This window comes from Lolium rigidum, chromosome 5, assembly GCF_022539505.1.
Source record: "Lolium rigidum isolate FL_2022 chromosome 5, APGP_CSIRO_Lrig_0.1, whole genome shotgun sequence".
Classification (NCBI taxonomy): Eukaryota; Viridiplantae; Streptophyta; class Magnoliopsida; order Poales; family Poaceae; genus Lolium; species Lolium rigidum.
In genome coordinates this window covers 200,182,174-200,208,679 of record NC_061512.1, presented here as the reverse complement: position 1 = coordinate 200,208,679, position 26,506 = coordinate 200,182,174, and the positions used below count along the sequence as shown (strand labels likewise).

Sequence of the window (26,506 nt, the reverse complement as noted above, 5' to 3'; positions counted from 1 at the left end):
CTACTGAAAGTTAATGGAACAAAGAAATCCATCAAACATAGCAAAACAGGCAATGCAAAATAAAAGGCAGAATCTGTCAAAACAGAATAGTTTGTAAAGATGAATTTTTCAGGGGCACTTAACTTGCTCAGATGAAAATACTCAAATTGAACGAAAGTTGCGTACATATCTGAGTATCACGCACGTAAATTGGCAGATTTTTCTAAATTTTCTACAGCAGGGGCTGCTTAATTTCGTGACAGAAAGAAATCTGTTTCTGCGGAGTAATCCAAATCTAGTATTGACTTTACTATCAAAGACTTACTTGGCACAACAATGCAATAAAATAAAGATAAGGAGAGGTTGCTACAGTAGTAACAACTTCCAAGACTCAAATATAAAATAAAAGTGCGAAGTAAAATAATGGGTTGTCTCCCATAAGCCCTTTTCTTTAACGCCTTTCAGCTAGGCGCAGAAAGTGTGAATCAAGTATTGTCAAGAGACGAAGCATCAACATCATAATTTGTTCTAATAATAGAATCATAAGGTAACTTCATTATATTTCTAGGGAAGTGTTCCATACATTTCTTGAGAGGAAATTGATATTTAATATTACCTTCCTTCATATCAATGGTAGCACCAACGAGTTCGAAGAAAAGGTCTTCCCAATATAATGGGACAAGATGCATTGCATTCAATATCCAAGACAACAAAATCAACGGGGACAAGGTTATTGTTAACCATAATGCGAACATTATCAATCCTCCCCAAAGGTTTCTTTATAGAATGATCAGCAAGATTAACATCCAAATAACAATTTTTCAATGGTGGCAAGTCAAGCATATCATAGATTTTCTTAGGCATAACAGAAATACTTGCACCAAGATCACATAAAGCATTACAATCAAAATCATTGACCCTCATCTTAATGATGGGCTCCCAACCATCTTCTAACTTCCTAGGAATAGAAGTTTCAAGTTTAAGTTTCTCCTCTCTAACTTTTATGAGAGCATTTGTAATATGTTTTGTAAAGACCAAATTTATAGCACTAGCATTGGGACTTTTAGCAAGTTTTTGTAAGAACTTTATAACTTCAGAGATGTGACAATCATCAAAATCTAAACCATTATGATCTACAGCAATGGGATCATTGTCCCCAATATTTTGAAAAATTTCAGCAGTTTTATCACAAGCAGTTTTAGCAGTTTCAGGCAATTTTGCACGCTTTGCACTAGGAGTAGAAACATTGCCAACACCAATTATTTTACCATTGATAGTAGGGGGTGTAGCAACATGTGGAGCATCAACATTACTAGTGGTGGTAATAGTCCAAACTTTAGCTACATTGTTCTCTTTAGCTAGTTTTTCGTTTTCTTCTCTTTCCTACCTAGCATGCAATTCAGCCATCTATCTAATATTCTCATTAATTCGAACTTGGATGGCGTTTTCTGTAGCAAATTAATTAATATTTTTATCTTCATTAGGCATAACTTTTAATTTTAAAATATCAACATCAGAGGCAAGACTATCAACCTTAGAAGCAAGAATATCAATTTTATCAAGCTTTTCCTCAACAGATTTGTTAAAAGCAGTTTGTGTACTAATAAATCCTTTAAGCATGGCTTCAAGACCAGGGGGTACACTCCTATTATTGTTGTAATAATTCCCATAAGAATTACCATAACCATTACCATTAGCGAAGGATATGGCCTATAGTTGTTACCGAATTATTCCTATAAGCATTGTTGTTGAAATTATTACTTTTAATGAAGTTCACATCAACATGCTCTTCTTGAGCAACCAATGAAGCTAAAGGAACATTATTAGGATCAACATTAGATCTACCATTTACAAGCATAGACATAATAGCATCAATCTTATCACTCAAGGAGGAGGTTTCTTCAACAGAATTTACCTTCTTACCTTGTGGAGCTCTTTCCAGTGTGCCATTCGAGTAATTTATCATCATATTATCAAGGAGTTTTGTTGCCGCCTCAGAGTGATGGACATAAAGGTACCTCCAGTAATCTGAATCCAATAGGTTCCGCGAAGAAAAATTCAATCTCGCATAGAAGGTTTGGATGATCATCCAAGTAGTCGAGTCCATGGGTAGGGCAATTCTTTACCAAAGATTTCATTCTCTCCCATGCTTGAGCAACATGTTCATTATCTAATTGCTTAAAATTCATTATGCTACTTCTCAAAGATATAATTTTAGCGGGAGGATAATATCTACCAATAAAAGCATCCTTACATTTAGTCCATGAATCAATACTATTCTTAGGCAAAGATAGCAACCAATCTTTAGCTCTTCCTCTTAAGGAGAAAGGAAACAATTTTAATTTTATAATGTCACCATCTACATCCTTATACTTTTGCATTTCACAAAGTTCAACAAAATTATTAAGATGGGCAGCAAGCATCATCGGAACTAACACTCGGAAAATTTCTCTCTCATAACAAGATTTAGTAAAGCAGGTTTAATTTCAAAGAATTCTGCATGTAGTAGCGAGTGGAGCAATAGGTGTGCATAGGAAATCATTATTATTTGTGCTAGTGAAGTCACACAACTTAGTATTTTCAGGAGTATTCATTTTAGCAGTAGTAAATAAAGCAAACTAAATAAAGTAAATGCAAGTAACTAATTTTTTTGTGTTTTTAATATGGAGATCAAGACAGTAAATAAAGTAAAGCTAGCAACTAATTTTTTTTATATTTTTGATATAGAAAGCAAACAAAGCAGTAAATAAAGTAAAGCAAGACAAAAACAAAGTAAAGAGATTGGATGTGGGAGACTCCCCTTGCAGCGTGTCTTGATCTCCCCGGCAACGACGCCGTAAAACTGTCTTGATGGCGTGTAAGACACACGTCCGTTGGGAACCCCAAGAGGAAGGTGTGATGTGTACAGCGACAAGTTTTCCCTCAGTAAGAAACCAAGGTTATCGAACCAGTAGGAGTCAAGGAACACATGAAGGTTGTTGGTGGCGGAGTGTAGTGCGGCGCAACACCAGGGATTCCGGCGCCAACGTGGAACCTACACAACACAATCAAAGTACTTTGCCCCAACGTAACAGTGAGGTTGTCAATCTCACCGGCTTTCTGAAAACAAAGGATTAGATGTATAGTGTGGAAGATGATGTTTGTTTGCGAAGAACAGTAAAGAACAAGTATTGCAGTAGATTGTATTTTAGATGTAAAGAATGGACCGGGGTCCATAGTTCACTAGTGGTGTCTCTCCGATAAGAAATAGCATGTTGGGTGAACAAATTACAGTTGGGCAATTGACAAATAAAGATGGCATAACAATGCACATACATATATCATGATGAGTACTATGAGATTTAATCAGGGCATTACGACAAAGTACATAGACCGCTATCCAGCATGCATCTATGCCTAAAAAGTCCACCTTCGAAGTTATCATCCGAACCCCTTCCAGTATTAAGTTGCAAACAACAGACAATTGCATTAAGTTTGGTGCGTAATGTAATCAACACAAATATCCTTAGACAAAGCATTGATGTTTTATCCCTAGTGGCAACAACACAACCACAACCTTAGAACTTTCTGTCACTGTCCCAGATTCAATAGAGGCATGAACCCACTATCGAGCATAAATACTCCCTCTTGGAGTTACAAGTATCAACTTGGCCAGAGCCTCTACTAGCAACGAAGAGCATGCAAGAACATAAACAACATATATGATAGATTTATAATCAACTTGACATAGTATTCAATATTCATCGGATCCCAACAAACACAACATGTAGCATTACAAATAGATGATCTTGATCATGATAGGCAGCTCACAAGATCTAACATGATAGCACAACGAGGAGAAGACAACCATCTAGCTACTGCTATGGACCCATAGTCCGAGTGGTGAACTACTCACACATCGATCCGAGGCGATCATGGCGATGAAGAGTCCTCCGGGAGATGATTCCCCTCTCCGGCAAGGTGCCGGAGGCGATCTCCTGAATCCCCCGAGATGGGATTGGCGGCGGCGGCGTCTCTGGAAGGTTTTCCGTATCGTGGCTCTCGGTACTGGGGTTTTCGCGACGAAGGCTTTAAGTAGGCGGAAGGGCGGAGTCGGAGGAGGCACGGGGGCCCCACACCACAGGGCGGCGCGGGGCCCACCCTGGCCGCGCCGCCTTATGGTGTCGGCGCCCCGTGGCCCCACTTCGTTTCTCCCTCGGTCTTCTGGAAGCTTCGTGGAAAAATAAGACCCTGGGTGTTGATTTCGTCCAATTCCGAGAATATTTCCTTTGTAGGATTTCTGAAACCAAAAACAAGCTGTAGAACAAGAATCGGCTCTTCGGCATCTCGTCAATAGGTTAGTGCCGGAAAATGCATAATAATGACATAAAATGTATATAAAACATGTGAGTATCATCATAAAAGTAGCATTAAACATAAGAAATTATAGATACGTTTGAAACGTATCACTCCCCTTTAACCACCGTAAAAGCTTTGGATCGTCTAATAACTCGCCTTGCTTCAACTGGATCGTCGGGTATTTCTTTCCTTAGGATGTATGATACGTACGCTTGCATCCATGGAACCTGCACCATCATTACTAGTTCCTGTTCCTCTTCTTCTTCTGGTGCCTCTTTAGGAGCCCCCGAGGGTTTCTCATCCTTCGCTGCTTCCGTGCTTTCTTCGGCTTTGTAGATCTCTCAGCTATCTCTTCCCAAAACACGCCTGGTGGAATTGCGAGGCACTGCGACCCGATGTTTGCAAGAACATCGGCTTCATCATTGCTCAGTCTGCTGATGTGATTTACCTCGCATCCATCGAATAACTTCTCGAGCTCATTGTACACTTCTTTGTGTGCCACCATGCTATCATTGACTGTATCACATTAGTTCATGACTTGTTGAGCCACCAATTGTGAATCGCCGAATATTTTTAGTCGAGTTGCACCACAAGCTTTCTCCATCTTCATCCCGTGTATGAGAGCCTCATATTCTGCCTCATTGTTAGACGTGTTTGGGAACGTCATCCGTAAGACATACTTTAACTTGTCGCCTTCAGGTGATATTAGTATCACTCCTGTTCCAGCTCCTTCTAGTCTCTTGGACCCGTCGAAGTTCATAGTCCAAGTTCTCGACAAATCTAGGGGTCCTGTATTTTGTAACTCCATCCACTCTGCGATGAAGTCCGGTAAAATTTGCGACTTTATTGCTTTTCTTTTCTCGTATGTGATGTCCCGAGGGGCAAGTTCCTGTTGACTGCCAAAACCCACCGGCGGGCAGCGGCCTTGTCAACACTGTAGAGCCGGGGGGAGCCTAGAGCTGCGGCTGGCTGAGACCCCTCCGAGCGACGGCCCGCAATGCTCTTCTGGTCACACGCGGCGTTGCGAAGTGCAAGGGCGTACCACCTGACCTATACCTGGTCAGGAAGGTGATGAGGTTGCCTCGCTTAGTTTCCTGCAGGGCATACATGTAAACATTAAATACGAGCCTCGATCGGCTCTCAGGTTATCCTGTGAATCGGCTCAAAGAGCCGATCCACCCATGATCCGTACGGGGTGCACGAATACTTGGCGGTCCTGCTTGATCAAGATGAAGCTAATGAGATCTACGACGATTTAGGGTTTTCACCGCATAACCGGATCATCCTACTCCAGGTTGGGCCTTGCGGCCACGCACGGTGCTCGTAAGCCGATCCTAAACAAGGCCGAGAAAACCAACATGAAGTTGATTCTAGGAACATCCCGTTTAGGACTTGCGAACGCCACCCTACGTGCCATCGGATCCTCCCCCCATTGTAAGGCCAAACTATTGCGGATATTAAACTAATCCTTGTAGAACAAGGAGCAATCGTAACGGATCGGATCTACTAAATAATGATCAAGCGGGTGCCGCCCCCACACCTGAGATAGGCGTGAGGGCGGCTAGATATGCAAGGGTTGCACTACGTAAGCATGCTTAAACGAAGAACAATGCTAACCCTAACACATCTAATGATAACTACGTTGCTCGCCATCAAAAGCGCTTCAAGTACGAGCAACGCATGAACAACGTGGGGCTTGTGCTGCCTAGATCGCAAGATGCGATCTAGGCAGCATGTCGCTTACCCGATAGAAACCCTCGAGACGAAGGAGTTGGCGATGCGCCGAGATTGGTTTGTTTTTGGGGTTGAACGTGAGTTGTTGTTTATTCCATAAACCCTAGGTACATATTTATAGTCCAGCGGACTTTCTAATGTGGGCGTGCACTAAACCGTGCACGACTAATATTCTATCTCTAAACTAAAATAGATCTAATATGTTACAGATACACGGGCAATTAAGCCCAGCTTGGTATAAAAGGCCGATCCACGTCTTCCTTCATGTATAGATATCTTCCGGTCATCTTGATCGCAGCCCACCTCTGACTTGGTCAAATTCTGGTGATAACACATGCCCCCCTGGTTTTGGAAATGATATTTCCAAAATCATTACGTTTTTCTTTCGTCGGGTCATGTCATGGCAGAGCAGAACCATTGCAGCATTTTTCGTCCGGTCGGGTCATGGCAGAGCAGGTAACCATTGCTCCGCACGATTTGACCGTTGTTTTTGAGTACCGCCTCCTCGAAACTTGCTGTGGCATTGAATTTTGTTTTTACCGTGGCCCCCTTTTATTTAACCGCTCTGAGCAGTTCGCCATTTTACCATCCTGCTCTGTTCTGGCCATCGGCACCAAAAAACCCCCAAACTCCCACAGCCATGTCTTCCTTTTCTTCTTCTTCCTCGTCGGTCTTCCACGACTCCTCCTCCGAGCTTTCCTACGGGTCCTCCTCCTCCCGCGAGACGCCACCAGATATCCGCGCCCCAGAAGCATGGGACCTGGAAGACCATGCCTCCTCCGTCCGGTCCGAGGACGACCAGTCTCCGACCGGCGGGGACGAAGATCTTCGGTTCCTCGCCGTCGGGGAACTCGGAGTCGGAGAGTGAGGACGACCCAGCTCCCCGGGACGGCTGCCCCACCTCTGAAGAAGAGGAAGAGGAAGACGATGATGACGACGACGACTCCCTCGAGGGTTACCCGCCAGCGAAGCGCCTCCGCATGTGGTGGGATGACGACAGCAGCGACGATGAAGACGAAGACGAAGCTCCCGTGGAGGGTTACGGGAGCAGCGACGAGGACCCCGTCGGCAGTAGTGCCGATGAGAGTTCCGAGGACGACGACGAAGGAAGCGACGGCCCGTAGATTAAGATCTACTAGTATAGGCCTAGCAATAGTAGATTGGTCAATAGACCCTTCTTTTGTTCTTCCTTCCCAAGCAATCGGCTCTTTCTTTGTAAGAAATCCCCTTAACGGATCAGAAAATTCCTCAACTAATTTCGCTCCCTTGTCGATTGCCGAATGAAGCTGTCGTACCGGGAGCCGATGGTAAAATATCGGCTCATCTTGCTGTCTGAGGCCAAACTGTTGTATAAACTTACTTCGCTAAAGTCGATATCAGCGTATCGGCTCTTGTTCTCTGAAGTCGATGCCCGTGCATCGGCTATACTTGCATACTGTTAATCTCCATACGTTTTCTCAAGTCGATGCCTGTGCATCGGCTCTGATGTATATATTTATTTCTCACTGGCCGATTATGAAATCGGCCCCCACATCTTACTGTCCATCATCCCACATGCTTGGGAAATATTTCTTGAGGTGTTGACCATTAACGGCCACGGGGAACTTTTCGCCGCTCAATTCCTCCAGCATGTACGCATTACCCTTCAAGGCCTGGACCACTTTGTACGGGCCGTGCCAATTAGGAGACCATTTGCCATATGCCTTATCCCAGGTTCCCAATGGCAACACAGCCTTCCCACACAAGATCACCAACTTGAAACTCCTTTGGTCTAACCTTTTTGTTGTAAGCACGAGCCACCCCGGCTTTGTTCTCCTTAATCTTCTCCAACGACCAAAGCCCGAGTTCCGTTGCGTCTTCAATAGTGTCGCTCATCAAAGCCGCATATTCTTCAGCTCGTCGGATCATTCCGAAATGTGACGCGTCTTGATCCAGCCGTAATTTCCCAGGGCAATACGGCCTCCGTCCATAGACAAGCCGGTACGGCGAGGTCTTTATAGCTCCATGACACGACATGCGGTAGGCCCATAACGCTTCGATAGCTTCTCGTGCCAATCCCGAGGGTTCTCGTCAATCTTCCTCTTGATCAGCTTGATCAGGCTTTGATTGGACGCCTCGGCCTGTCCGTTAGCTTGAGCATAGTATGGGGATGATCGGATCAGTTTAATCCCGATATCATCACAGAACTTCCTGAATTCTTTAGAAGTGAAGACCGAACCTCCATCGGTCGTGATAGTCTGGGGAATTCCAAACCTATGAATGACGTGTTCTTTCACAAACTTGATCACGTCCTCTGATGTTACTTTTTTCATAGGGACGGCCTCTACCCACTTGGTGAAGTAATCCGTGATAACCAAAATCCATTCATGTTTTTTACCTGATGCCGGATGGATTTTGCCGATCATATCCATGCCCCACCCCCGAAACGGCCAAGGCTTGATGATGGGGTTCATTGCTGATGCTGGCACCATCTGAATTTTTCCAAACATCTGACATGCTTGGCACCCCCGTAATAATTGAAGCAATCTTCAAGCATAGTGGGCCAATAAAACCCCGATCGCTCGATCAACCACTTCATCTTATGAGCCGACTGATGCGTTCCACATGCGCCTTCATGCACCTCATGTAAGAGCCGATTGGACTCAGTCGGTCCTAGGCACTTGAGTAGCAATCCTTCTAATGTCCTGTAGAACATGTCGTCTCCTATAAGGACATACTTCATGGCTCTGTATCTTACCCGTTTAGGTGCCCCCCGAGCCGAATCTTTCAAATAATCGAAGATCTCGGCTCTCCAATCATTCTGTTCCAGGAATTGTATCTGAACTTCCGCTCCGTCGGCTATATCTATGTAGCCTGACGCCATTTGCGCGAGATTGTTGGCATCGGTATTCCGGGACCTTGGGATCCAATTGAAGTTGATGTACCGGAACTGTGTCATCAACTCACGGCATTCCACCCAATATGGGAACAGCGATTCGCTTTCGCAATTATATTCCTCCGTGAGCTGGTTAATCACCAACTTTGAGTCTCCGAAGAGCTCTACAGCTTCAGCTCCAGCTTCCAATAACAATTCCATCCCTTTACGTATTGCCTCATATTCTGCTACGTTGTTGGTGCACGGGGTAGATAATCTGATGGAGAAGGAGTATTCTGCCCCCCCGAGGCGATACGAGCAGGATGCCAATGCCGCACCCACCGTCACAAACCGATCCATCGAAGAACATAGCCCATGCACGAATGGATAGTGCTGCTATATTGGTGCTGATCCGTTCAGCGATGAGATCGGCTAACGCTTGGCCCTTAACTGCCTTCGCAGGCTGGTACCGGAGCTCAAATTCTGACAACGCAAGCATCCATTTACCGAGTCGGCCTTTCAAGACAGGGGCCGACAACATGTGTTTGACGACGTCCGATTTACAGATGACGATGATCTCCGCCGTCAGAAGGATGTGATGGAGCTTGGTGCAAGTGAAGAATAAACAGAGGCAAAGTTTCTCGACCTCAGGGTATCTTGTCTCCGCGTCCAGCATCCTTCTGCTGAGGTAGAAAACGACTCTTTCAACGCCGTCGTAAAGTTGCACCACTACCGAAGCGATGGACGTATCAGCCTACCGACGGGTAGATGTAGAATGGCCTCGTCTTGCTCGGGGCGGAACTAGCACAGGCGGCGTTGTCGATATCGCTTAATTTCATCAAACGCCCGTTGTCGTTCTCGCCCCCAGTGAAACTCGTCGTCAGACTTGGTCTTCACCGGCGCCATGAACGGCTCGATTCGTCCCGACGGATTAGAGATGAACCGCCGGACGAAATTGATCTTGCCGATGAGGCGTTGAAGCTCCTTTTCGTGGTCGGCGGCTGCATGGTACGCACCGCCTCCCGACTTTTCGGGCCGATCTCAATTCCCCGTTCATGAACCGTAAAACCTAGGAATTGACCAGCCGTTACGCCAAAGGCACACTTCTTCGGATTCATCCTCAGCCCGAATTTCCGAGTCCGTTCTAGGACGCGCCGTAGATCGTCCAAGTGCCCCTCCATGGATACCGATTTGACCACCACGTCGTCGATATAGATCTCCACCAACTTGCCGATCAGATCATGAAATATATAATTCATGGCTCGCTGGTACGTTGCACCAGCATTCTTCAACCCGAAGGTCATGACCACGTATTCGAACAAGCCTACTGCCCCTGGTACTCTGAATGCGGTCTTATGTATGTCTTCCGGAGCCATGAAAATCTGATTATAACCGGCGTTGCCATCCATGAAGCTCAACACCTTGTGGCCAGCAGCGGCGTTTATCAATGTTTCCGCCACGGGCATCGGATATTCGTCCTTTGGGGTAGCTCGTTAAGATCTCGGAAATCGATGGCCACGCGCCATCGGCCGTCTTTCTTCTCCACCGAAACTATACTCGGAGATCCACTCAAGCATACCTGCATGGCCTCGATGAATCCGGCGGCCAACATTTTCTCAATCTCCTTCTTGACTTCTTCCGTAATCTCGGCCCTCATCCGACGTGCTCGTTGTTGGAACGGCCGAAATCCTTTCTTCGTGGGGAGGCGATGCTCAATGATGCTCCTGTCCAAACCAGGCATCTTCGTGTAATCCCATGCAAAGCAATCCGGGTATTCCTTTAACAGGGCTATCATCTGTCCCCTGAGCTGCGGATCTAACTTCTTGCTGATAAAAGTAGGTCGAGGCTTATCCCCAGGACCGATGTCAACTTCCTCTAGCTCATCACCTGATGTGAACCCGTACCCCAGCCTTCCCGTCACCCGTGAGGTCGACTCCGCATACTGGGAGAGCGGGCGATACGGATACAGCGGGCCGATTACCAGCGTCGGCTTCTACCTTGATCATCACCAGGACGTTCTGGCGGTGTCGGGGCCGATCACATGGAGCAGCCTCTTCCTTGTCTTTGCCATAGGAGCAGTTGCCCTCGCCTTTATCTCCATCAAGGGGGTGCCCCAGTTCTATCATGTTGATGTTGAACGGATGTCCTGGTTGGCACCTCCAGGGTGAGTACCGTTAATCCCGTCAACGGCACGCGCCGGTGAATTATGCGCTCTCGGTGTCGCCGATGTGCGCGACAACGGCAAGCGGGGCTGGAGTGGCACTTTTCCTTGGTAGGTTCTGAGAGCTGACTCTAACAAAGAGTGCTGATTCTTCATGACCTCCCTGATCATCCGAACGGCAACATGCTCCAAAGTATTCACCAGGCTCTCGGAATGGAGGCGCAACGAGTGGGCCACCATGCCACCAATCTCGTGGCGTACGGCCCTGGTACGTTCCTCTGACGGGACAGACAGGTCCACTTCATCGAGTGCGCCTTCCGGTGAGAACTCCTTCCGCGTGACGCCATGCGGACGGGTTCTGCGATATGAGCCGATGAGGTCGGCTTCGAGGGTGGCCTTGATCTCGTCGTATTGCTTCTTTAGGTCATCAGGCAGATCCTCGTAGGTGACTGGCGTGCCGTCCGCCATCTCAGATGTAGATGGCGATGTGGTTGATGTAGACGATTGTCCCACCGGGCGTGCCGTGAATGTGTTGATCGCCAAAACCCACCGGCGGGCAGCGGCCTTGTCAACACTCGTAGAGCCGGGGGAGCCTAGAGCTGCGGCTGGCCGAGACCCCTCCGAGCGACGGCCCGCAATGCTCTTCTCGGTCACACGCGGCGTTGCGAAGTGCAAGGGCGTGCCACCTGACCTATACCCGGTCGGGAAGGTGATGAGGTTGCCTCGCTTAGTTTCTGCGGGGCATACATGTAAACATTAAATACGAGCCTCGATCGGCTCTCGAGGTTATCCCGTGAATCGGCTCAAAGAGCCGATCCACCCATGATCCGTACGGGGTGCACGAATACTTGGCGGTCCTGCTTGATCAAGATGAAGCTAATGAGATCTACGACGATTTAGGGTTTTCACCGCATAACCGGATCATCCTACTCCGAGGTTGGGCCTTGCGGCCACGCACGGTGCTCGTAAGCCGATCCTAAACAAGGCCGGAAAACCAACATGAAGTTGATTCTAGGAACATCCCGTTTAGGACTTGCGAACGCCACCCTACGTGCCACTCGGATCCTCCCCCCATTGTAAGGCCAAACTATTGCGGATATTAAACTAATCCTTGTAGAACAAGGAGCAATCGTAACGGATCAGATCTACTAAATAATGATCAAGCGGGGTGCCGCCCCCACACCTGAGATAGGCGTGAGGGCGGCTAGATATGCAAGGGTTGCACTACGTAAGCATGCTTAAACGAAGAACAATGCTAACCCTAACACATCTAATGATAACTACGTTGCTCGCCATCAAAAGCGCTTCGATGACGAGCAACGCATGAACAACGTGGGGCTTGTGCTGCCTAGATCGCAAGATGCGATCTAGGCGCATGTCGCTACCCGATAGAAACCCTCGAGACGAAGGAGTTGGCGATGCGCCGAGATTGGTTTGTTTTTGGGGTTGAACGTGAGTTGTTGTTTATTCCATAAACCCTAGGTATATATTTATAGTCCAGCGGACTTTCTAATGTGGGCGTGCACTAAACCGTGCACGACTAATATTCTATCTCTAAACTAAAATAGATCTAATATGTTACGTATACACGGGCAATTAAGCCCAGCTTGGTATAAAAGGCCGATCCACGTCTTCCTTCATGTATAGATATCTTCCGGTCATCTTGATCGCAGCCCACCTCTGACTTGGTCAAATTCTGGTGATAACAGTTCCCTGGGTACTCCTGGCATGTCAGCTGGACACCATGCGAAGATTTTCCAGTGCTCATGGAGGAACTCGACGAGCGCGCTTTCCTATGCGAGGTCCATGTCTGTCGCGATGGACGTCGTTTTCTTCGGATCCGTCGGGTGAATCTGCACCTCCTTGGAATCTTTCGCGGTGTTAAAGGTTGGCTCTTTGTTAGGCCTCCCTACATCTGGCAGTACATCATAATCAGTCATGAGCCTTGATGCCATGTATTCTGCTTGCATCCCGAAAGTTTCTGACAGTCGATGAAAATCTTTATCACACTTATCAGCTAACGCGAAGCTTCCTTTGACTGTGATTGGTCCCTTAGGTCCAGGTAGCCTCCATAACAAGTATGTGTAATGTGGTACTGCCATAAACCTGGCATATGCTGGTCGTCCCAACAAAGCGTGATATTGCGATGGAAAATCCACGACTTCAAACTCAAGCCTTTCTATTCTGTAATTTTCTCGGGTTCCAAACTGAACGTCGAGATTGATCTTTCCCAATGGGTAACTTGGCTTCTCTGGTGTGATACCGTGGAAACGTGTATCGGTTGGTTTCAGATTTGCTAGGGAGATGTTCATCTTCCTTAGTGTATCTGCATACATAAGGTTTAAACTGCTGCCGCCATCTATAAACACTCGAGATACGTCGAATCCGGCAATTACTGCTGGTAAGATAAGTGCTGATTGCCCTGGTCGAGGAACTTGCTGCGGGTGGTCCGCAATTGTGAAGCCGATGTCTTGCCCTGACCAATTTAGGTACTCGGTCGTTGGTGGAGGCATCTTCTCTGCCATGAACACTTGTCGCGAGATTACTTTATGAGCTCTATTGGACGGCCTACCCTTCTGAATCATCGAGACCGCACCGTTGGAGTTAGGATCAACATATGGAGGTGGGTGTGGCGCTGCCGCTATTCTGAGCTGGTGTCGATTTTCGTTCGTAATTGCGGGAGGAGGTGGCAAGTGGATCTCGCTCCTGGGCCTTTGAGGATTTCTATTTGTCGCTTGAGCGTTGGCTTGTCCTGCGAATCTTAGCATTGCTTGAAAATTTCGACAGTCTTTCTGCAGATGTCCTGACTGTCTTTTTCCATATTGTCGACGTAAAAATGCATCTGACACGGCCCGTTCATCATATCCTCGGGGGACACGAAAGGTCTCTGGAACTTTGGCCCACTATTCTGCCTGTTATTTCGAGAATCATCTCTATTGTCGCCTCGCTGGTCATTACTCCTTTGATAGTCATCTCTATTGCCTCCTCCAGCGCTTGCATGAAACCCAGCCGAGATTTGACCAGGAGCGTCATAACTCGAGTACTGCCGAGAAAATCGTCGCCTATTTTGGAAATTTCGACTGCGGTCCTCGTCGGGCGACCTGTGCCGTTTATTGTGAACAACATCCTCTCCATGTGCCCACCTGTTTGATATCTCCATCAATGCTGATACTGTCTTTGGGTTAGTTCTCCCCAAGTCCTCGACAAAGTCTCCTCGTCGAATTCCTGCTACGAACGCATCAATCGCTCTCTCGTCAGATATATTCTCTGCCGAGTTTTTAATGATGTTCCACCTTTGTATGTACTTTCTCATTGACTCATCGTGCTTTTGTCGACACGATCTCAACTCTTCTAATGACGCGGGTTTTTTGCAAGTAGATCGGAAGTTCTTGACGAACACATCCTCAAAACTATCCCAGTACGTCGATGGAACCCGGGGGAAGCTTCTTTATCCAAGATCTTGCTGCTCCACTCAAATGCACTTGGATGCTTTGCATGGCTGTTGCTCTAGTTCCTCCTATCGCCTTCACCGTCTCGAGATAATCGACTAGCCAATCCTCCGGATCTTGCGGAGCCGTCGAATTTTTTGAAATTGTCAGGTAATTTAAACCCTGAAGGAACTCGAGTTTTCCGGACCCTCCTTGTAAAGCATGGCATCCCACACATATCCTCGTCATCTATCTCTGGGGAGTGTCGATGTTCCCTTATATTTTGTCTTGCTCTGTCCACCCGTGCTTGTGCTGCTGTGTCTCGTGCTCCATTTGTTCTCTCGGGACCTGGTGCTGCTGCAGCGGGTCGTGGACTATTTTGCCTTGCTGATCCTTCAGGAGGCGGAGTTACGAATGTTGTCCCCATAACTCCGACTCCTGCCATGGCCATATTGTACAATGCTTCTCTTGGATCTCCGGGAGGTGGCCTATTTGCGAGGATAAATGCTTGCGTCGCCATACACCCAGCTTCCGGTGTTTTGGGAATAATGTTCCCCCTCGTGTCGATTGACATAAAAGACATGTCGAGGTTTTGAACTAAGTTTTCTCTCTCTGCTTCAGGTATATTTTGCAGACGGGATATCGCTCTCCTTCGAGCTTCCCTGTGACTATCTCCCGAAGTTCCCGAATGTCGACTTAGCTCGCCCTTCGCTCGCTTGATGCGGAGGCCGCTTCCCGCCTCCTCGTCCAACTCGATTTTCTGTTTCTCGAGCTCCCTCCTGATACGGGCGAGCCTATATTGATACGCTTGTGACTCCTCAGGTGTTGCCGCAATGGTCATTGGTTCTGTACCATCGATAGCTCTTGCGACTCGATCCCATACGGCCTGCGGAAATCGCACCATCTCTCGTGTTCCTATTCTGATATATTTTGTTCCCAAACCTCGCGCGAGATCTGCGGGATCGACATATGGATTTCCCACATCGTCGAAAGCCTCTGACGTTGCTGGTTCTGTCCGGCTTGGTTCTCCAATTGCGTAGATCTGATGATATTTTGGATTCTGAACTTTGTCGGGTTTGGTGACACCATCATAGAGATTGGTGAAGACTTTTCCAACGGTGATGGATTTGTCGATGAAGTTGAAGCTGTCGGTGTCGCTTGAGTCATCGCTTATATAGGAGTCCGCAGATGACTCGAAGGACATGTCGCTGAAGATCTTGACGAGTTTTTCACTCGCCCTGGTGCTGATGAAGCGTGGCGATGAAGTCTCCTCGTCGCCTGACTCAATTGATGATGCTGAACTCGAAAAATCAGGATCGACCGCCGATAATCCCGACGATACGCTCCTTCTTTCTCGACGCGGAAGTGGAACTTTCCAAACGTCATCTCCATGGGCTCCTCAAGATACGCATATGCATCCAAACGGGAGGGCGGGTGAGGTACAAAATCAACTAGACCAGTTTCGATCTGTTTACCTCTGTCCATTGCGTTGCTTGCGGCTGACGAAGTCGACGATCTTGAACGTGCCATCGAGATCGGATCCTTGACACCTCTAATTCCCACAGACGGCGCCAATTGACAAGGGATTAACTTATCAATGCCTACAAGTTGTAGACTAGGGTTTTAGTCGGAAGTAGAGGGCAAGTAGATCTCGAAGGTTTCAGCCGAAAAGTGCTCGACGATATGAAAACTAGGGTTTGTAAGACAATGAATCGATGCTTTCTTTGTCCCTCGACTCCCCCTTATATAGGAGGCGGAGCCGAGCGATTCGTAATACACAAGTTACAGAGTCCGGGAGGGTTTCCAACCCATCCCGCAAGATTACAAGTATTACTTCCTAATACAACTCTAGCTTTCCTTAATAGTAATTTGGGCTTCCGATTCTCCTTATCCTTCGAGTCGTGGGCCTTCAGTAAATCCCGGGTACCATCTTCGGCAGGTCCATTGGGGGTGCCTATGTCACTATCCTCCTCAAATAAATTTTTAGGAACAATCCAATCAAAATTCTTTTCTAGTGCCTCATGCATTCCTATGAGCTTATAAGGTATTGGTATTTTAGTCCCCCCCTCACAATTGGCTTATTAGTGTACTTTAGTCTATCTTTTTCCATCTTTTCAAGGGTATTTGCAAAATTGGTATAAAAGCCAAGCATCTTATGTTGAATAAAGACTTTTCTAGCTTCTCTAGCTACATCACCAAATTCTTTAAGAAGGGTTTCTATAAAAAAATCTTTCTTCTCTCCTTCTTCCATATCACAGAGTGTAAGAAACATGTGTTGCATTATAGGATTAAGATTAACAAATCTAGCTTCCAACATGTGCACTAAAGAGGGAGTAGCAATTTCATAATTAGGAGCAACTTCCACCAAGGATCTATCTTCAAAATCTTTAACCTTACTAACATGAGTGAAAAAATCTTCTATATTATCTCTTCCACATGATAGACCCACGCCCTACTGATATATCTTTCAAAGTGAACTTAGGAAAAAGCATAATGAAATAAACTAAGGTAATCTGATAAATAAAGTAAATGCAAGTAACTATTTTTTGTGTGTTTTTGATATAAAGAAAGCAAACAAGACAGAAAATAAAATAAAGCAAGACAATAAACAAAGTAAAGAGATTGGATGTGAGAGACTCTCCTTGCAGCGTGTCTTGATCTCCCCGGCAACGGCGCCAGAAAAATAGCTTGATGACGGGTGAAACACACGTCCGTTGGGAACCCCAAGAGGAAGGTGTGATGCGTACAGCAGCAAGTTTTCCTCGCAAGAAACCAAGGTTATCGAACCGATAGGAGATGAAGGCCACGTGAAGGTTGTTGGTGAAGGAGTGTAGTGCGGCGCAACACCAGGGATTCCGGCGCCAACGTGGAACCTGCACAACACAATCAAAATACTTTGCCCCAACTTAACAATGAGGTTGTCAATCTCACCGGCTTGCTGTAAACAAAGGATTAAACGTATGGTGTGGAGAATGATGTTTGTTTGCAAAGAACAACAGAGAACAATGATGACAATAGGTTGTATTTCAGATGTAAAAGAATGGACCGGGGTCCACAGTTCACTAATGGTGTCTCTCCAATAAGATAAATAGCATGTTAGGTGAACAAATTACAGTTGGACAATTGACAAATAGAGAAGGCATAGCAATGCACATACATATCATGATGACTACTATGAGATTTACTTAGAGCATTACGACAAAGAACATAGACCGCTATCCAGCATGCATCTATGCCTAAAAAGTCCACCTTCGGGTTAGCATCCGCACCCGTTCCAGTATTAAGTTGCAAACAACAGACAATTGCATTAAGTACTGTGCGTAATGTAAAATATACAAATATCCTTAGACAAAGCATTGTTGTTTTATCCCTAGTGGCAACAACACATCCACAACCTTAGAACTTTCTGTCACTGTCCCAGATTCAATGGAGGCATGAACCCACTATCGACCATAAATACTCCCTCTTGGAGTTACAAGTATCAACTTGGACAGAGCCTCTACTAGCAACGGAGAGCATGCAAGATCATAAACAACACATATATGATAGATCAATAATCAACTTGACATAGTATTCCGTATTCATCGGATCCCAACAAACACAACATGTAGCATTACAAATAGATGATCTTGATCATGATAGGCAGCTCACAAGATCTAAACATGATAGCACAAGAGGAGAAGACAACCATCTAGCTACCGCTATGGACCCATAGTCCAAGGATGAACTACTCATGCATCAGTCCGGAGGCGGGCATGGTGATGTAGAGCCCTCCGGTGATGATTCCCCTCTCCGGCAGGGTGCCGGAGGCGATCTCCAGAATCCCCCGAGATGGGATTGACGGCGGCGGTGTCTCAGTATGTTTTCTCGTATCGTGGCTCTCGGTACTAGGGTTTTCGCGATGGAGAGATTATATAGGCGAAGGGGCAGAGTCGGAAGACGCTCGAGGGGCCTACCCCATAAGGCGGCGCGCCAGGGGTGGGGCCGCGCCCCCCTATGGTGTGGCCGCCTCGCGTCCCCTCTTCGTATCCTCTTCGGTGTTCTGGAAGGCTCCGTGGAAAATAAGACCGTGGGCTTTTGTTTCGTCCAATTCCGAGAATATTTCCTGTGTAGGATTTCTGAAACCAAAAACAGCAGAAAACATGAACTGGTGCTTCGGCATCTTGTTAATAGGTTAGTGCCGGAAAATGCATCAAAATGATATAAAGTGTATGTCAAACATGTGAGTATTGTCATAAAACTAGCATGGAACATAAGAAATTATAGATACGTTTGAGACGTATCAATCTTCATGACTTCATTCACCTCCAATTCATGTTGATTGAGTTGGTATGCATTGCCTTCCATCTCTGATTTTTTTAACAAACCTCATAAAAAGTGATTTTAAGACAAACAAATGAAGGAGAACACTATGAAGACTTATAAGAGGACTAAACATGCATCAAAACAGCTTATCCCATCAAAATGCAAGCATGCAAGCTCACTTTACATGTCATGTAAAGTAGAAAAATACTCAAGAAATACTCCATCAAACAAAATTCTACTTGGATAATCGAAGGAGTCACATACCGGAGAGCAAATGCTTCAAATTTCAGCGGGAAATATGGGCTAAGCAAGGAGATCAAAAATTCACGACAAAGAACAGCAAGAACACGGGTTTAAGCAATGGGGATGTGTTTTCTCGGGTGAGTGAGTGGAATGGCAGAGGATGGAGCAAGTGGAGGGCCAGGGGCCCCACACCAGGCCTTGGCGCGGCCTGGTGCTGCCCCGCGCCAGCACATGGTGTGGCCAGCCTGTGGGTCCCGATGAACAGCGCATGCCCAGGGGGACGGGGTACCCTGCCGTCCACAGTGCACGCTCCTCGCCGACGAGAAGCCAACGGTGGCAGAAGCCGTTGGCAGCAGCGCCGTCTCCTTCGCAGTGGTCCATGGCGAGGGTGCTAGTGCTGGAGAAGATGGAGGAGGGCGACGGTTTGCTCGGCGAGGATGAAGCTGTGGCTGGCTGGAATGTGTGGCGAGGAAGCGGCGCAGTGGGTTTAAATGGCGTCGAGGGGGGGCATTGGCGAGCATTAACGCCGATGTGTGCCCCATGAAGGCGAGCAGTCGTTGAAGACGAGCAGGCATTGATCAAGCCGCAAACTTTTACGGGCACGGAAGGCGAGGAGGAAGACGACTCCGCCGACACTGACGAGCCGGGTCCACAGCTAGGAGGCATTTCCTGCGCCTTGTTCCCACTTTGTTCCCACCAATACGCGGAGCGCCGGCACCCCTACTAGCCTTCCTTTCTACTGGGTTCGGCCTGGGATGCCGGATGGAGATTTGGGTTGCGCTGGCTGAAAACCTAATTTGGAGGCCGTAGTTGGGCGCAAATTTTGGCGACGACACTCCCCAAAGGCCTATCGGGGGCCTTTGGGGACGGCGAGTGGAGATGCTCTTAGGGCATCTCAAGTGGGGCTGACCTAAAATGATGACCTATTCGGTCCGTTTGATCCGTTTCCGTTGGTCCACAGTTAGATTGTGGGTGGTTGCCCGTCTTCCATGCCGGTGTGCACATCAGCACGATACACTCGGTTTGTGGGCCCGCCCATCCATGGGCGCATCTCCTACATAGTGCCTGCCCGTTTGTGGGCGCTGGCGGCACAAGGATCCTCCCCCTTTTCAGATGCCACCCATGTGGTAGGGAGACACCACGGTGGCAGCAAGGGGCCACCCTACGCCCACTGTCGTTGTGCCTCATGCAATGACACGTGACATCTGTTGCACCCCAATTGTTGCAAGGAGACGAGAGTGCGGGCTACGGGGGCTTTAGGCCCGAAGAAATGTTCCGCTTGTGGGAGCGGCAGGAGATTGCGAGCTCGCGTAGGGTTGCGCCGAGGTGGGTAATCCCGATGGCGTCGGCGGGACAAGGACCCCGCCTCGTGGTTGTTGGCGGTCTACTTGAGCCACTTGGGCATCTTCATCGCCAGCGAGAGTGCATCTTCTTCGCCGACGACAGTGGGTTGTGATGGCTTGCAGGCAATGGAGTGGGCCGTGGGAGTGGGGGAGGAGAGGCAGGCACATGGGCCGGTTTAAGTACCCTTGGTCATCAATGCCGTCACAGACACGCGTAGCTTCTGCCGGCATCGGCTTCAATGCCGACACAGGAGCTGAAGCGGCAATCATAGTAGTCAGCGACGACTTTGATGCCCAAGGCCGCCGCCACCGGTCAGCTTTCTGTTGCCGTGTTGTTCCAAGCGGGCCCACGGCATGCGTGTTGTCCGTGCAGCGTCCATGCAGACGCATCAGTTCCCCAAATTTGGTGAGCCGACGGATCGCGTCGGACGGATTGGTCCATTCGAGTCACCCTACTGGACCGTGCGCGACCGGTCCGCCTATCCGCGCGAACCGATTCAGACAGGCCAGAACCCGATGGGTCACCCCGCTAGAAATGCCCTTAGGGATAGCTCTTGCGACAGTGGCTTGAGCCTAGCCTCGGGTTACACATGCACATCTACCGGGGCCTCACGTGTTAGCCGCTTCTCCGGACTCACGAGTCACGGCCCAAATCGATCTCGCGACCAATCTGATGTCGCTGCCACCGCAAGCTCGCCTCCGATCGGGTCTGCCGCTTTGCTGTTTCCGATGTCCGCTGCTCTAGTAGTCTCAGTTGATGTAGATCAACTTCACCGACCGCTTCTCCCAAATTAAGTGCTTTGTTTTCGGCTTTAGGCCTGCAAATGTTCGATTTGGTTAGACTAGCCACAATAAGTGTATCATAAGTAGTATCATGCATGCCATGTTGGCAAAAATCTGATGTAACGTACCAATTAATGAGGTGAGAGATGTGAGTGGTATCATAATATGATACCGTATCATAGCACTTAAAACTAGAATACTTAAGGCTAGCCATAGTGCTAGTATCATAAGGAGTATCATGCATGCCACCTTGGAAAAAATCTGATGTGGCGCTATAATTAATGAGAGGAGATTTCCTAGTGGTTTCATAATATGATACTGTATCATAGCACGTGAAACTAGAAAATTTAATGTCAAATACATCCTATACATACAATTGCATTGAGATTCTATAAATAATTAAATATCATGAGATTATGATACTACTAGATCATACTAACCACTATAGGGTAGTATCATAGACTTGTATCATATGGATGATACCACTATATGATACTTTGCACTATAGCCAGCCTAATAGCAAATACATCATGTACACTAATTTGCATCGAGATTCTGCAAAACATTAAATATGATGATACTATGATATTATCGTATGATACTATGCATTGTGGGGGTAGTATCATAAACTAGTATCATGGTATCATGTGCATGATACTAGTGTATGATATTTCCCATTGTGAGTAGTCTTAGAGCAAGTTTATAGTAGAGCCAATTGTTGGCTATAAGCCATGTGCCATGTTATCTGTAGCTAACATATAGCCAACATGTGTAATACTACCTCCGATTCAAAGAATAAGGCGCCCTCATTTTACGTGCTTTTCGTTTGACTAAGAATTACTTTAAATAAATAAAGATTGTTTGTATGAAATTAACATCATTAGAAAGTATTTTTTAATACGAGTCCAACGATACTAATTACATATAATATAACCAAGATTTTGTTGCTCAATTTTTATGGTCAAAGTTCGTCTTGGAATACGCATGCGCCTTATTCCTTGGGATGGAGGTAGTAGTGAGCTATAGAATTGTACTACTTTTATCAGTGCATGACTCACCATTCACTCTCACAAAGTGCCTAGGAGCACGTGTTAGAGCTGATTCTTGCAACAATATGAGAGCTCACTTCTCTTCTCTCTCCTCCTCTCTCTCCTCCAACTAGGCAACAATATATTATTTTAATCCTTATAGTCTGACTAGAACTTATTGTACTTGCTCTTACAAAGCCTGTCCACGATTGTCCGGTCCGATTCGACGAACTATCTTGTCGCGGCGATTCTTCCGATTTCTTCCTCTAGTTCAATTTTACGGAGCAGCCTTTAACCCGCTCTGATACCACTTATTGTCGTGGTAGATGTGTAGTCGATCTATTGAGGACCAAGCAATCATAGCATGATGACGACCTCGAGATTTGTTAACGCAGTTCGAAAAACTTGCCTACAATGCGGGGCATGACTACAAGCGATCCTCCCGACTGATATCATTGCACCGACCGCCTTGCTCGTCGGCACAAGCCGCCAGCTCCCCTTGCGCATCCGCTGATATCAAGTCGTCATATGTTATAACATGTGGTGCCCTCCCCCCCACACAATATAGGAGGCTCATGCTAGTAGAGTCCTACTCGAACACTACTTGTAACATATTCATACGTACTACAACTCAGAGTCCTACCGTAACCCAACTTATACATAATATTCAACAGAAACACAACAGCCTCCATGAGAGGGGCCAAAAATGGGGAAACCACATGTCTTGCTATTCTAGATCCGAAGATGCCCACGTCATCCCTGCCTCACGACTCTCCTAAGCTACCCCTGTAGAATCTGCCGTGTTAAGCCCATGCCAAACTCTATCCTTGGAGTCGCCATTGATAGGGCATTTGCTGCATTGAAAAATAGATGTAATATCCTTGAATAGATACCATTCTGCCATTAAGCCACCCAAGTGAAGCTTGATCTTAGGTCGTGGTCTTGATGAGATTTTCCGAGAAGAGCAAAATGTTGAGCATGATGAAGTTTCGACTGGCAAGGGTATGAAGCAAAACGATAATGAAGGTAACAAAACGATAATGAAGGTAGCAGTATGGAGTGAGTTGAGACAATGTGGGAGGACCGAAACACCGCTTGGATATGAGAATAAAAGTATGCATGCTACTAATCTAAGTTATTTTTCCCGATGACAACCCGATTTTTTTTTTAAAAAACCTACAACTCTAATTACAATTATATAATATGTCCAGCATAGAACACCCAACACTGAGGTCGTCGACTACGCTGACTACTCCGAGAAACCACGACCAAGCAGGGCGAGAAGACCATCCAAGATTTCATTTTAGTTTTTCTTAAACCCTCTTTGTGTTCAAAGAGAAGTAAAAGTGTGCAAATACGTTTTCATGGTTTGAGGCTATTTCATTATTTTTTTTTTACTATACCGGGAGTGGAGTTTGAAAATGTGAAAGAAAATGAACTAAACATCAGCCAGGGTTTCCTAGGGTTGCCCACACGTAAAGGAAATCAAATAAAGAAGTAATATGGACCAGGAGAGGACATTACAGAGCACACCATATTAAATTGTCCCATGAGAAAGGGTCCCGCTCGATCGGTTTCATTTAAGAAGCTCCCAGCAGACCACCATCCTCTCACACTGTCACACATACAGGACGGAAACAACAACCCCATCCCCTCTCTGCTCTCTCGCTTGTAGGTGCAGATGATTCTCCGGCTCGCCATTGAAGCCAGGTACTTCGCTTAATTTCTCCGCGCATCGCTCTTTCTGGTTAATTTCGTGTTCTCTAGCTGAAGGCAGACTGAACTTCGTTTGACATGCACACCACAAAGAACTGATTCTAGGTTGTCGAATTATGATAAATGTTGACTTGCTATTTTCTTGGCTTTTAGGAGAGCGGCGGCCTCAAAGCTGAAGTTGGTCGGCAGTGCAGGCGCCGGCCGGTGGCTATCAACGGCGGTGGATGGGAGGTAAGGGGGAAAAACACTAGCGCTGCTGCAAGTTTTTGTAGGCATTAGAGCTAGCTTTGCAATTGGTAATTAGACAAGAGACCATGCACAAACATCGGATCGATCTGTTCAAATATTTTGTTATTGCCGAGAGAGAGAGAGAGAGAGGCATGTGCAAGTACGTTTGGTAGCGAGTTGGAAGCTCGGCAGCTTCCAAGAACAGCGCACTGCTGTTTCCAAAAAGCGAGCCAGCGCGAGACAGTGTTCAACAGCTTTTGCAAATAGCAAGAACCTTTATGTTAAACTATGCACGCGAATGCTGGATTTTGTTGTGCTGTAACCCGACACCTTTTCCATTACATAATGCGGCAATCACAACTTTCGGTTGCATGCATGTCCGAAATATATAACTGGTGTTTGTCAAAAATATTTCTTTATTTCTTTATTTTTTGTTTGCACTGTAGTACCAACCTTACATGCTCGGAGGCTTAAAATAATACTCCATCCGATCTGTATTAGGTTTTCAGATTACCGTGGACAAAAGAAAGTCCAACTTCATTATATTTAAGTGTCTTATTTTTTTTAGGTGACACATTTATTTTTAGATGGAGATACTACTTCATCCGTTCCATGAAGGTTGTCCGATGCATTTAAATTTTAAGAAATCTGAAACAACCTTCGTGGAACGGAGGGAGTATATAAAATGAAACCTCTATCATACAATTTTCGGAACATGCATGTTACTTCTCATTGTAGATGCAATACATTGGGTTTTACTATTTCTCAATTCACTAGGGGAATAGCAATTTCTAGATCACCTTTAAGAACCATCGGAACTAAATAAAAATAGCATCCAACTTAGAACTCAAAATTTTCTAAGTTGATTCAGCTACCTACTACTATAATTGTTCTGCATACATAATACATTTGATTACTCATTTTGGCCTCATAGTTAGATTTCACCTAATAATAGCTAAAGATATTTTCACCACACTTTCTCTACTACTTCCCGCAATTGTCGAATTTCATCTAAAAGAACAAGGACAATGTTACGGATTGCATCCATGGCCAGTTGTGAGTTGTGACTCGAGCAACCTAATTTATGTGCAGGCTTGAGGGGAAGATTGCCCTGATAACAGGAGGGGCTAGCGGGCTCGGCAAGGCAACGGCTCACGAGTTCATCCAGGAGGGCGCATCCGTTGTTCTTGCCGACGTCAATTCCCAGCTAGGCCTGCAGACAGCTGAGGAGCTTGGCCCGCATGCTCACTTCATCCACTGCGACGTTGCCGTCGAGGACAGCGTCGCGGGAGCCGTCGACGCCGCAGTGGCCAGGCACGGCCGGCTCGACGTCATGTTCAACAGCGCAGGCGTAGCGGGCTCTCTGTCCGGCACCTCGGAGATGGCGAGCCTGGACCTGGGCCAGTTCGACAGTGTGATGCGCGTGAACGTGCGCGGCACGCTGGCGGGGATCAAGCACGCGACCCGCGTCATGGCGCCGGCGTTCTCCGGCTCCATCCTCTGCATGGGGAGCATCAGCGGCCTCATGGGCGGGCTCGGCTCCTACCCGTACTCGGCGTCCAAGCTCGCCATCGCCGGCGTCGTCAGAACCGCCGCCGCGGAGCTCGCGCGGCACGGCGTCCGCGTCAACTGCATATCGCCGCACGCGATCGCGACGCCGATGGTGGTGCGGCAGTTCGCTGAGATGCTCGGGGGCGCGGATGAGGCGACGGTGGCGTCCATCGTCGCGGGCCTCGGTCAGCTCAAGGGCGCGACGTGCGAGGCGGTGGACGTGGCCAGGGCGGCCGTGTACCTCGCGTCGGACGACGCAAAGTACGTGTCCGGTCACAACCTGGTGGTGGACGGCGGGTTCACCACCTACAAGTACATGGACCTGCCGTTGCCCACGCCACAGGAGTGAGTAGTTATTGGCCACAGGTGAGGTTGGTTTGCATTTGTTCGTCAGGGTTTGTACAAAAACTGCAGCTGGTTAACCAATTGGAAGATCATGAGTAAGCATCAAAATGTATGAGTGTGTGTGCTTTGGTGTAACTGTATGGGTCATGGGTGTCGTGATTCTCCTGGTCCTGGATACTGGAAACAGAATGTATTCGTCGAAATGTGGATTGAAGTGTGTGGATTAGTTTGTAGATTTCTAAACCCTTTTAATTATTCGGTTTTGCTATATCTCGGTTGACCGAGAATTCCTTGTGTCTTACATCAGGGATCTAAAGGAACGCAGTCATATAGTAGACTCCTGTCTCATACCCACCTCCCCCACCCCCCACCCCCCCCCCCTCCCCCGCAGCCATGCCAACCTTGCTGGCATGACCACTATTCTACGTATCAACCATCATAGGTATGACTCTCTTGGGTGGTCTCGGATG

General features: G+C 47.1%; 1 protein-coding gene across 1 annotated transcript; it reads left to right on the top strand.

Moving 5' to 3' along the window:
* The first annotated feature begins 19,202 nt into the window (after window positions 1-19,202).
* Window positions 19,203-26,040, top strand: LOC124656931 (momilactone A synthase-like). Its single transcript, XM_047195578.1, has 3 exons — window positions 19,203-19,502; window positions 24,066-24,143; window positions 25,240-26,040. Exons 1-3 carry the CDS (start codon window positions 19,203-19,205, stop codon window positions 26,038-26,040), a joined length of 1,179 nt encoding a protein of 392 aa, XP_047051534.1.
* Window positions 26,041-26,506: the final 466 nt, after the last annotated feature.